The sequence below is a fragment of the Oncorhynchus mykiss genome, chromosome 2, assembly GCF_057628025.1.
Source record: "Oncorhynchus mykiss isolate SJ-2025 chromosome 2, ASM5762802v1, whole genome shotgun sequence".
Taxonomy (NCBI): Eukaryota; Metazoa; Chordata; class Actinopteri; order Salmoniformes; family Salmonidae; genus Oncorhynchus; species Oncorhynchus mykiss.
The window spans coordinates 92,153,918-92,167,504 of record NC_143023.1 but is presented as its reverse complement, the minus strand read 5'-3'; the positions used below and the strand labels follow the sequence as shown (position 1 = coordinate 92,167,504).

General features: G+C 43.0%; 1 protein-coding gene across 1 annotated transcript; it reads right to left on the bottom strand.

The window, feature by feature from the left end:
* Positions 1 to 2,042: 2,042 nt before the first annotated feature.
* Positions 2,043 to 13,001, bottom strand: LOC110499833 (sodium- and chloride-dependent glycine transporter 2-like). The gene is made up of 14 exons (XM_021576894.3): positions 12,566 to 13,001; positions 11,962 to 12,106; positions 11,358 to 11,489; positions 11,062 to 11,235; positions 10,547 to 10,697; positions 10,251 to 10,383; positions 9,799 to 10,037; positions 9,519 to 9,643; positions 9,312 to 9,424; positions 8,365 to 8,496; positions 7,974 to 8,073; positions 7,657 to 7,757; positions 7,001 to 7,168; positions 2,043 to 3,278 (listed from the first exon to the last, which is right to left on the bottom strand). The coding sequence occupies exons 1-14, from the start codon at positions 12,989 to 12,991 to the stop codon at positions 3,126 to 3,128; spliced, it is 2,292 nt and encodes a 763-aa protein (XP_021432569.2). The 5' UTR covers positions 12,992 to 13,001; the 3' UTR covers positions 2,043 to 3,125.
* Between the last annotated feature and the right edge of the window lie 586 nt (positions 13,002 to 13,587).

Genomic DNA, 13,587 nt, shown 5'->3' with positions numbered 1-13,587 from the left:
CTATGTTTTGCATTTTATTCTTGATCATGACGCAGGTGCACCTTGTGCTGGAGACAAAAGGACACTAAAATGTGCAGTTTTGTCACAACACAATGCCACAGATACCTCAAGTTGAGGGCATGTGCAATTGGCATGCTGACTTCAGGCATGTCCGCCAGATAATTAAATGTTCATTTCTTTACCATAAGCCTCCTTCAACGTCATTTTGAAGAATTTGCCAGTACTGACCACACGTAACCACGCCAGCCCAGGACCTCCACATCCGGCTTCTTCACATGTGGGATCATCTAAGCCACCCGGACAGCTGATGAAACTGAGGAGTATTTCTGTCTGTAATAAATCCCCTTTGTGGGGAAAAACTCTTTCTGGTTGGCTCGGCCTGGCTCCCCAGTGGGCGGGCCTATGCCAACCCAAGGCTGTGCCCTTTGAAAGAATCTGCCAAAAACAATCAGATTCTGACAGAAATATGGCTGAGACACAAAGAAAATTCGAGGGGATAAATTATCAGATTAATACTGCCATTGAGAAAATCTAAAACAAATCGAAACATGATATCTTTCAAGGACAGTCTCGCAAAAAGAAGCATTCTTGCGTTTTTACTATCGCTATTCAAAATGCTCTGAACAAATTAAGGGAATCGTTTACAAACATTGGCATATTCTAAGTACGATGACAGAATCGGTAATGTGTTTTTGGACCGTCCCTTGGTCGTATTCTCATGGGGCAGAAATCTCAGAGATCAATTAGTAAACTGATTTACCACCCCAAAATACCCCTGCACAACGTCTATTTGCGCCTCTGCCGGATGGAAACTACAAGTGTAATGGCTGCGCGTAATGCAATGGCACTTACAAATGTAGCTCCTTCAAACAACCCCAAACAGGTAAACAAATCCCAATCAAATGTGTTATCACGTGCTCCAATAAGGCAGTTATTTACCTTATAACTTGTCCTTGTGGTAAAAAAAAATCTACGTATCCAGTTACGGACCACTTTTTGGAAGCGAACCACTCGATTTGTCCCTACGTTCTATCGACATCGAACACTTCACCCTCCCTAGGAGAGGGGTTGACCTCGAGAGGCTGCCTGGGTCTTTAATTAAAATAACCTTGTTCCCTTCGGTCTCAACGTAGACGTTGATCTGAAGCCATTCTTGTGGTTATTGTAATTGTGCTATTCATTGAAAATGTTTGTAGGTCTATGTAGCCAAATTGTATCTATGATCGTATGCTATTCATTTGTTTTTTATATGTTCTATTTATAGCTGTAAATTAACCAATGATATCAACTGTAAATTAACCAATGATATCAAACCAAACCCGGCCATAATTACAGACACGTGTGTGTTCTTTGACACTATATTAACTAGTGACCCGCAGTGTTCGTCATTATATGAAGACAGTTTGTCAGTCGATGCGTTGGTTATGAGGTTATTAAATTATTGCATCTGAGCTATCTCCTAGAGTGTGCGGAAGTGTTTAACTCCTCTAGCCAGCACCTCGCTTTAACAGGTGTGCGTTTCTCTCGCCTCTCTGCAGTCATGTGGAATCCGTAGATTAAGGTCTAATGAATTTATTTCAACTGACTAATTTCCTTATATGAACTGTAACTCAGTAAAATCATTGAAATTGTTGCATGTTGCGTTTATATTTTTGTTCAGTATACACAAAAGGTATATTAATAAAGGTATTTCAGGATTTCAACAGGTTTAGGCCAAGATTTAATCCGAACATGGTTTATAATGCTACTGCGCTAGACAGCTGACAATGTGCCTGTTAAAGGCTACTTCCCAGCCGTTTGCGGAGTTCACATTCATGGTTAACGCTTTGAATGTCGGCTCAAGTGTAAATGACCTTTTCAAAGGCAAAATGTCCCCTAATACGGCAGCTGCGCTATAGCATGCGTCGGATTGAATCCAAGTCCTAAAGTTGTATTTTCAACATTTACAATAAAGGCTAATATCGCAATTGTGTAGATAAATACAAAATCTGGGGTATTGCCTCAAATATCCATAAAGTGCTGAAAAAGCACACTATTTAAAACAATCTAATAACTTTATTATTTTTCAATCCATACAATCTTTTAAAATTCGAGTACATCTCAAAGGCCAAAGGTTACCTGAAGATGTGGCATAAACATGCTGGAAAACATTTGTGATCAAATTGAAATTGACTGGCAGTATATTCAACTTCCCGTAGATGTTTCTGTCTCCAAATCTTTCACTAAGCACTCCATCTTTGGTTTTGTATATCCTAAATTGATGTAAAAGAATGGAAAACACAGAGTCAACAGTACAGCCTCCAAGCATGCTTTGTGACTACATGCAAGGGAAGAGGAGAGCTGTATTCAAACAAGTGCAAGCATACAATACATTTAGAAACACTCTCAGCAGCCAAAGACAAATAGAAGCATGACGTACAAGAACGGCATGATCAACATTGTGTGTAACGTGCCAAATTCTTGACAAATTACAATGTTTTCTGATTCAGTTGTAGGCACATGCAACACAAATGATTTGACATACAAGTTACACGTTGCTTATACAAAAGGCAGTGACATTTTAGAACAGGGGAAGTTTGAGGTTGATTGTAGCCACAGTTTTTCTCTGTTGGGATGTGCTTATTAGTTCATTGAGCAGCTGACATGGCATGTTTACCTATAACTATGCTATAGTACACGCAAACAGATAGGGGTGGCAATATATCTTTCATCAACATGTTTCCTATTGCAGATTTCTTGACAATGACATGCATCACAACAAACCTCATTATTTTTTCAAATCTATTTAGTAACAGTGTTGAGTGCTGGGAGGACATGTCTATAACCATTCTCCTAATCAGTGGGCTCAGAATAGTTAAATATAAATAAAATAAACAGCATTGTGGAAGACTGGAGATTAAGCACAGTAGGCACCAAATCAGCCCTGTTCACTGTAAAATCGATCATAGGCCTACTGCTGTATTAATGGGACGGTCTTTGTCAGAAGACAACATGCATAATCTTGGACTTTGACTTTCAATTTCCCTTTGTGTAATCTATAGAAAAGTGTGCAAACGGTGAATAGAGCGAACAACAGATGACAACTGCAGAGTTGGTGAACTTTGTCACTTGTCCAGGAACAGACATTAGCACTGGGTCTGGCCCAGGCCTTTAGGAGGGAGTATGAGCCCCAGGGAGTTGGTTCCTAGCGGGTCGATCATGTTCTTGTAGCGTTCTCCTCTGTGCTTCATCAGGAAGGGGCCCCAGTCTGGCTGAGGGGAGCACACTAGCTTCAGACGCTGAAACATAGTTAAATTCATTACCATAACACGTCGTAATACCAGGGCACACATCAGGACATCATTAGAATACTGTTGTATAAAAACCATTGTCCCTTGAGCCAGATGTCCTGGAACAAGTGTAGTAACATAGCATTAGAAGAATATTCCAATTATTACCAAGCATCTCAATTTCACTATCAATCTACATTAGGCATTATTATGCTACATTAGGCTACATTAACCATTATTAGGATACATTATTGGACCACTACATAACATGGAAGATGAGAGAGACAGTAAATGTCTTTAACAGGGGGAGGGGGGAGCTACAGTAAATGTATTTAGCAAGGGAGGGGGGAGCTACATTAAATGTCGTAAGCAGAGGGAGGGGGGAGCTACATTAAATGTCTTAAGCAGGGGGAGGGGGAGCTACATTAAATGTCTTAAGCAGAGGGAGGGGGAGCTACATTAAATGTCTTAAGCAGAGGGAGGGGGGAGCTACATTAAATGTCTTAAGCAGAGGGAGGGGGGAGCTACATTAAATGTCTTAAGCAGAGGGAGGGGGAGCTACATTAAATGTCTTAAGCAGAGGGAGGGGGAGCTACATTAAATGTCTTAAGCAGAGGGAGGGGGGAGCTACATTAAATGTCTTAAGCAGAGGGAGGGGGAGCTACATTAAATGTCTTAAGCAGAGGGAGGGGGAGCTACATTAAATGTCTTAAGCAGAGGGAGGGGGAGCTACATTAAATGTCTTAAGCAGAGGGAGGGGGGAGCTACATTAAATGTCTTAAGCAGAGGGAGGGGGAGCTACATTAAATGTCTTAAGCAGAGGGAGGGGGGAGCTACATTAAATGTCTTAAGCAGAGGGAGGGGGGAGCTACATTAAATGTCTTAAGCAGAGGGAGGGGGGAGCTACATTAAATGTCTTAAGCAGAGGGAGGGGGGAGCTACATTAAATGTCTTAAGCAGAGGGAGGGGGAGCTACATTAAATGTCTTAAGCAGAGGGAGGGGGGAGCTACATTAAATGTCTTAAGCAGAGGGAGGGGGAGCTACATTAAATGTCTTAAGCAGAGGGAGGGGGGAGCTACATTAAATGTCTTAAGCAGAGGGAGGGGGGAGCTACATTAAATGTCTTAAGCAGAGGGAGGGGGGAGCTACATTAAATGTCTTAAGCAGAGGGAGGGGGGAGCTACATTAAATGTCTTAAGCAGAGGGAGGGGGAGCTACATTAAATGTCTTAAGCAGAGGGAGGGGGGAGCTACATTAAATGTCTTAAGCAGAGGGAGGGGGGAGCTACATTAAATGTCTTAAGCAGAGGGAGGGGGGAGCTACATTAAATGTCTTAAGCAGAGGGAGGGGGGAGCTACATTAAATGTCTTAAGCAGAGGGAGGGGGGAGCTACATTAAATGTCTTAAGCAGAGGGAGGGGGGAGCTACATTAAATGTCTTAAGCAGAGGGAGGGGGGAGCTACATTAAATGTCTTAAGCAGAGGGAGGGGGGAGCTACATTAAATGTCTTAAGCAGAGGGAGGGGGAGCTACATTAAATGTCTTAAGCAGAGGGAGGGGGGAGCTACATTAAATGTCTTAAGCAGAGGGAGGGGGGAGCTACATTAAATGTCTTAAGCAGAGGGAGGGGGGAGCTACATTAAATGTCTTAAGCAGAGGGAGGGGGGAGCTACATTAAATGTCTTAAGCAGAGGGAGGGGGAGCTACATTAAATGTCTTAAGCAGTACATTAAATGTCTTTAGCAGGGGGGGGGGGGGGAATTAAATGTCTTTAGCAGGGGGAGGGGGAGCTACATGAAATGTCTTTAGCAGGGGAGCTACATTAAATGTCTTAAGCAGAGGGAGGGGGGAGCTACATTAAATGTCTTAATCAGAGGGAGGGGGAGCTACATTAAATGTCTTAAGCAGGGGGAGGGGGGAGCTACATTAAATGTCGTAAGCAGAGGGAGGGGGGAGCTACATTAAATGTCTTAAGCAGAGGGAGGGGGGAGCTACATTAAATGTCTTAAGCAGGGGGAGGGGGGAGCTACATTAAATGTCTTAAGCAGAGGGAGGGGGGAGCTACATTAAATGTCTTAAGCAGAGGGAGGGGGAGCTACATTAAATGTCTTAAGCAGAGGGAGGGGGGATTAAGCAGAGGGAGGGGGGAGCTACATTAAATGTCTTAAGCAGAGGGAGGGGGGAGCTACATTAAATGTCTTAAGCAGAGGGAGGGGGAGCTACATTAAATGTCTTAAGCAGAGGGAGGGGGGAGCTACATTAAATGTCTTAAGCAGAGGGAGGGGGGAGCTACATTAAATGTCTTAAGCAGAGGGAGGGGGGAGCTACATTAAATGTCTTAAGCAGAGGGAGGGGGGAGCTACATTAAATGTCTTAAGCAGGGGAGGGGGAGCTACATTAAATGTCTTAAGCAGAGGGAGGGGGGAGCTACATTAAATGTCTTAAGCAGAGGGAGGGGGGAGCTACATTAAATGTCTTAAGCAGAGGGAGGGGGAGCTACATTAAATGTCTTAAGCAGAGGGAGGGGGGAGCTACATTAAATGTCTTAAGCAGGGGAGGGGGAGCTACATTAAATGTCTTAAGCAGAGGGAGGGGGGAGCTACATTAAATGTCTTAAGCAGAGGGAGGGGGGAGCTACATTAAATGTCTTAAGCAGAGGGAGGGGGAGCTACATTAAATGTCTTAAGCAGTACATTAAATGTCTTTAGCAGGGGGGGGGGGCAAATTAAATGTCTTTAGCAGGGGGAGGGGGAGCTACATGAAATGTCTTAAGCAGGGGAAGGGGAAGCTATATTAAATGTATTTAGCAGGGGGAGGGGGGAGCTACAGTAAATGTCTTTAACAGGGGAGGGTGGAGCTACAGGAAATGTCTTTAGCAGGGGGAGGGGAGAGCTACAGGAAATGTATTTAGCAGGGGGAGGGGAGAGCTACAGGAAATGTCTTTAGTAAGGAGGGTGGCTACAGGAAATGTCTTTAGTGGCGGGAGGGGAGCTACAGTAAATGTCTTTAGCAGGGGGAGGGGAGCTACAGTAAATGTCTTTAGTGGGGGGAGGGGAGCTACAGTAAATGTCTTTAGCAGGGGGAGGGGAGCTACAGGAAATGTCTTTAGCAGGGGAGGGTGGAGCTACAGTAAATCTCTTAAGCAGGGGGAGGGGGAGCTACAGTAAATGTCTTTAGTAGGGAGGGTGGCTACAGGAAATGTCTTTAGTAGCGGGAGGGGAGCTACAGTAAATGTCTTTAGCGGGGGAGGGGGGAGCTGCATTAAATGTCTTTAGCTGGGAGGGGGCTACAGTAAATGTCTTTAGTGGGGGGAGCGGGATACAGTAAATGTCTTTAGTGGGGGAGGGGGAGCTACAGTAAATGTCTTTAGTGGGGGAGGGGGGAGTTACAGTAAATGTCTTTAGTGGGGAAGGGGGGAGCTACAGTAAATGTCTTTAGTAGGGTAAAGCTACAGTAAATGTCTTTAGCAGAGAGGGTGTCTACAGTAAATGTCTTCAGAAGAGTGAAGGGGAGCTACATTAAATGTCTTTAGCAGGGGAGGGTGGCGCAACAGTAAATGTCTTTAGTAGGGAGGGTGGCTACAGGAAATGTCTTTAGTGGCGGGAGGGGAGCTACAGTAAATGTCTTTAGCAGGGGGAGGGGGGAGCTACATTAAATGTCTTTATCAGGGGGAGGAGGAGCTACAGTAAATGTCTTTAGCAGGGGGATAACTACAGTAAATCATTTCATACCTGGATGAAGGTGCCGGGGGCCAGGTGCATCTTGATGCCAAACATGATGGGGATCCAGATAACAGAACACACCACCATGAGCCAGCCCATCACCATGGACCAGGTGGGGTAGGTGTAGGTCTCATAGGTCATCACCTTCCAGTGGTACAGACTCAGACCCAGGATAAACTGTAGTACAGGCAGAAGACAGGGACAACCAAGACATTAAAGGCTACTGAGCATTAGGTGAACTATAGAAATATCATTATTAGAAGGGATAAAGCCCCTGCATTTGTCTAGAACAGGGTGCATTATCAGTCCTGGGGCCCATCCTGGGTGCACGTTTTGGTTTTTACCCTAGCACTACACAGATGATTCAATAATCAAAGCTTGATGATTAGTTGGTTATTTCAATCAGCTGTGTAGTGCTAGGGCAAAAACCAAAATGTGCACCCAGGGTGGGCCCCAGGACCAAGTTTGGGAAACCCTGGACTAGAACACTCATAGAAACATTATGACTGACATGGTATAGTGATGCACAATGCCCATGTAATTAGATTTTTATGCAGTTAACACCGTTTCTTATGCTGAAAGCAACATGTTCTATATAAAATCACACAGAGCAACATGAGAATACAGAATATATTTAATCTTGGCCTGGGGATGGTAGCACCTACTGTGAGAATGGTGGGGGTCACAAAGGCCCAGCAGACCCTCCAGAATATGTTTGGCTGGAACCCGATCATCATTTCAATGTCTTCACAGAACCTCGTCAGACCTAGAACACAACAACCAGTTAGTTTGAGTCCTTTCACACACAGTACCAAGGTTGATAATGTTACTCAACTACAATTAGTAAAGCATATCTTGAAAACATTTACAGGAAGGCTTATACCATATAAGGTCTTTGTCGAATACGGTATCTTTCGAATACAGTCTGAAAAAAACTGTACAAACACTGGACAAGTGGCTGTCAAGACTATACATGACTCACCATAAATGTATGATACTCCCACAAGTTCAAAGATGGCGATGATGATCAGAGAGTATGAGCCTGCATATGTGTCCAGCAGCTGAAGCATATACATTCCATTCTGCCAAGATGGGATACAAGACCCATCAGAGCACTGAAAACATAGCAGTCCTCTACACAGCCTCACTGACTCTCAATGTCATTCTATTAGTTTGACTGTGTATCCTTAGTGTTTGAGATGTGCCACTCAGACACCTAAACTGTTTAATACATTTGCGATATTGACAAAAATGACTAGGGCCGGGATCTAGTTGTTGCAGAGCAGCGCACGACACAGCGCCTTATCAAGGCATACGTCATTTATGGTAAACGCTACAAATGAATGAATGCTGATGATCAGATTAGGCCTTACCTCTGTGATCAAGGGGTACCCCAGGATGTAGAAAGAGGTGCAGCACCCCAGGGTGAAGAGGGCCTTGTACTTCCTCAGATATCTGGGGAACTCATCTGACACAGACGTCACTATGGTCTCAACGGTGGCAAACTGAGACAGGGACAGTAGATGCTTAGTTAATACAATAGATTCCGTCGAGCAACAGAAAGCAAAATGACATAATCTTGGTACTACACATACTTACAATGAACCACTAAGACCCTGTGGAGGTCTAATCAACCACTAAGTCCTTGTGGAGGTCTTATCGACCACGAAGACCCTGCGGAGGTCTTATCGACTACGAAGACCCTGCGGAGGTCTCATCAACCACTAAGACCTTGTGGAGGTCTTATCAACCACTAAGACCTTGTGGAGGTCTTATCAACCACTAAGACCTTGTGGAGGTCTTATCAACCACTAAGACCTTGTGGAGGTCTAATCAACCACTAAGACCTTGTGGAGGTCTTATCAACCACTAAGACCCTGCCGACCACGAAGACCCTGCGGAGGTCTCATCAACCACTAAGACCATGTGGAGGTCTTATCGACCACGAAGACCCTGCGGAGGTCTTATCAACCACGAAGACCTTGTGGAGGTCTTATCAACCACTAAGATCTTGTGGAGGTCTTATCGACCACTAAGACCCTGTGGAGGTCTTATCGACCACGAAGACCCTGCGGAGGTCTTATCGACCATGAAGACCTTGCGGAGGTCTTATCAACCTAATGAACCATTAGGGCGACGCACAATTGACCCAGCATCGTCCGGGTTAGGGGAGGGTTTGGTAGGACGTCATTTTAAAATAAAAATGTGTTCTTAACTGACTTGCCTAGTTAAATAAAGATCAATTTTAAATAAAAGACCACCAAGTTATTAAATACAAACACTTACATCCACAGAAAACAGAAAGCAGAACAATAGTTACCATGGTATCCAGTCCCAGGGTGAGTAGCATGAGGAAGAAGATGATGGCCCAGAAAGGAGAGAGAGGAAGTCTGGTGAGGGCCTCTGGATACACTACGAAGGCTATGCCTGGACCTGCAGAATCACAACAAGACAACAGAACTGTCTAGTTACACTAATATTACCTCAAAAAGTTATTTTAATAGACTAGAATAACGGTTTTCTTTACCCCCATCAGCCACCTGTTCGATGGGCACTTTCAGCTCATGAGCCATAAACCCGATGACAGAGAAGATGACAAACCCTGCAAAGATGCTGGTGGCACTGTTGGTGCAGGCCACAATGATGGTGTCCCTAAAAGATCAAAGACAGTCTGAAATTGCATCTACAGTATAGTTTGCATGTAGGGCATGTTTCCTGGACCCTTAAGACTAGTTCTGGAGTAAGAAGCATACCCAATAGAGAATCTGTGTCCGGGAAACCGTCCCATAAGGTTTAACCCTGCTCACCTGTAGCAGTTGTTATGGAACTTGTTGTAGGAGGACAGCGTGATGAGTCCACCCCAGGCTGCTGACAAGGAGAAGAAGATCTGGGTTGCAGCATCCTTCCACACCTTGGCATTGTAGAGTTTCTCCCACTTGGGAGTGATGAAGTAGAGGATGCCATCCCCAGCTCCAGGCAGAGTAACTCCTCTGACCAGCAGAATCACCAGCACCACGTAGGGGAACGTAGCCGTGAAATACACCACCTATAGAATAGAACAGAATCCAACAGAATCCAATCCAATAAAATAGAATAGAAAAACTTGAATAATCCTATAATCCTATTGTCAATCAGTGCAGCAACGTAGGCACAAAGACAACAATCCAAAAACAGACACCAATGACCACAACATATATATCTTAAGAAAAGCCTCAAAAGAATAATATAAGTATGTTGGCTGGAAAGTGACAATGATTACCTTCCCAGATGATTTGATTCCTTTAGCCAGTGAGGCGTAGACAATAACCCATGCCAAGAGAAGACAGAGGGCCAGAGGCCAGCGGATTTCCCCTGGGTATTCTATTCCTCTGGAGATGTTCAGTACATTATATCTGCATGGAGAGAGGGAGTGGGAGACATCAGGCTACAACGCAATGCCTTCAAATCAATAAGATATTATTTTCAATGAAAAATCTACCTTCAGTCACACACACACACAGCAGACATATTTTTTTTAATTGTATTACATAGCCTAACATAATAAACAATACGTACTTAAAATACTCTTCACTTGGGCTGACATAGGTTTTGTTGATCTCAGATGTGATGTTAGTGAGTTTGCTCAGATTCCCAATGACATCAGCAGACAAACATAGTGTAGTATTCCTTATAGAGGTGGCGTTCCCATCCCGCAGAATGCATGAATCTGACAGGAGAACAAAAGCGAAGAAAGTGGGTGGTAGCATGTGTGAGTAGTTAAAGTTCTGTGGTGGCTAAAATTGAGGTGGTATGAATAAATCCACGATGCAGCGCAAGAAGAACAGATGGACGCTAGAGGGCGTCACAGTAGCCTGCCCTCCAGCAAGAAATGAGTCAGGTAAGCATGTGTACGGTACCTGACATTAATGCTTTGCCATAGCATTCGATTGTGGCCTATTTATGACTTACAATCCAAAATGTTATATCCCTGAATAAATTAAATGCACAGTATTTTCTCACAATAAACATTTCTAACAACAATGAATCCTTGCATTCCAAATTGGAAGGTGTTCTGTCTTCTGAATACTTACCAAGAAGAAGCATGTCTTTGTCCATGCAGTGTTGAGTGTTCCATTTGTTCTTGCAGTTCGCCCAGGGGAGTGAGCCCTTCAACGAAGCGAACAGGTAGTACAATGTCCAGCACATTATTATGTTATAGTATATGGCTATCAAGACTGATATTATCAACATGGCAATCCCGCAACCTAAAATAACGAATGAGACGAAATATAGAAATGACTCTTTTGCACCTGAAATGTATAGGTTATAATAAAAAATAGATTATGCTTACGTACTGTTCAAGTATGATCGCTGTTGTTTGGTTTACCTTGAAGAGCAGGGATTGCTTTCCATACGGACACGGGTCCTTGGCTTGCAAACTGCCCCAAGGACACCTCCAATAAGAATATGGGGATTCCAGCAAGACCCAACATGATTAGATAAGGAATCAAGAAAGCACCTTCAGGAAGGAAATGGAAACGGAGTTGAATGTCAGGCAGCTCAATCCGATTACACTTTTGCATGAAACAGGCTGAATGGTGAAATTATTGGACAAGAAATATGTAATTTCACAGCATATAAATGTAAATTGTAGTTGAATCACAATTATTACTACAATTATTACAATTATTACGTTTTATTTAATAATATAAACTGCATTAGTATCAATATTAAACGAATCACATAATTATTATTGTAATTATTATGATTATTATTATTTTATGTAAATTGTTCATTTATTATTATTTAATTTATTAAAATAGGCTATTGAAATAATAGTCAAACGCTAAAACGAATAAAGTCTTCAAAATAAATAAACAGATAGGGATTTAATTATTTTATATATTCTGTTTTCTTTGCTGAGAATAGCAGATGCAGTTGAGGAAGGGTGCAAACGAATCAAATTGTTTTGCAACATAGGTGTCCTTTACCTCCTCCATTTTGGAAGGCTAGGTATGGGAATCTCCAGACGTTTCCCAAACCAACAGCATATCCAACCATTGAGAGAATGAAGTCCATTTTATTGGACCAGTTTCCCCTCGCTTTATTCTCATCTCCTCCTTCGTCATCATCATCCTGAAGGAAACAATTAACGTTTAACGGTTATTTAAAAACACAAATATATGATTGATGTCGAAAAGTCTTTAATCACCGATCAATTTGATCTGTTCCTGCACATTTCACCATTTTTGTAATTATAAATGTAGGACTATTAATTCTAATGATTCTGTTTCGATTAGGCTACAATCATGATGCGTTCCATCACTTCCACACAAAGGGCGCTATTTGGTTTGATATGTCCCCAGGGAATAGAACAATGGAGAGGGCCTGCAGCGCTACAAACTACTCCGCAACACCCTGCTCTGCAGTAAGTAATGCATTGGGACGGAACACCAGCAAAATGCTCTCAGGAAAGTGAAATTCGTTTAGGCAGCACACCAGTTTACACTTGACAGATGAAATCAGCCACTGGCTATGTTCTGGGCATGCTTTTTACTCGCGTCATGCCTGAGTATTAAAATAACGGACTCTTACCCCGTCCCCGGTCACTGTGCCAGGTAGAACCGAAATGTTTCCATCTGTCTCCAATATCACAGTGGTGGGACTAATCTCCGTCCCCGTGCCATTTTGCTCTACTGGGCTCGTTGTAACACTTTCATTGGGACAGGAATCTGTGCCATGACTGTGTATCGTAAAATGATCCACAGTGGCACATTCGGCTCCATCAACGTCGGTATTATGCATTGCAGGTGCGTCGGTTTTAAACGTTCCATTTCTTGTGTTAGGCCTATCCACCGGTTGAGAAAAAGTTTGTTCCTCGGTTTTTGAGGGATTCTGCCAGTTTGAAGAGGGTAGATCTGGGACATTATCTTGTTTGTTTATTGCTACTCCTACCGCTCCATTATCTGATTGTGGTAACGACTCCTGAGTGGAAGGATCAGATACCTGCCGGTTGTTCATCTCTTCAGAACAATCCTACAAAAGGTGAAATAAAAATTCGTTAGAATATAGGCATATACATACAACTGTACAAAGTAAATGGTAAAATAGACTGGAAAATCAAGTGGCTTAATTGGTGGCAATTCACATATTGGATAACATATATACAGTTAGGCCTAGTGCATGTGTTGTTTTAGTTCAATACTATTATTGCATATTTGTGGCAATTCCTTGGTGGGGCATTGGTCGACTCTGGATTGGTTATTTATTCATTATTGCAGAGATTCTTTAATTTTACGGCTCATTTGCTCTCGGTCATTCCGTGCAGCAGCAGCAGCAGCGGCCCCTCTCTCTGATTGAACAGGCAATAGACAAGCTGTTGAGCCCCCTCTCCCCCAGTCCCATCCCAGCAAGCATTCTCTACGGCAGTAAAACGTAAACACACCAAACAGATAAAATTATTACCTGCGTAGAACCAAAAATCGTTATGGTTATAAAATTGAGATACATAAAACTACTTTGCCAAAGTAAAAACACACAAACACAGGCACATATGTTATAAAAATGACTAAGCTACTGACAATAGAAGAGAATCTTGCAAAAATGCAAAAATATAT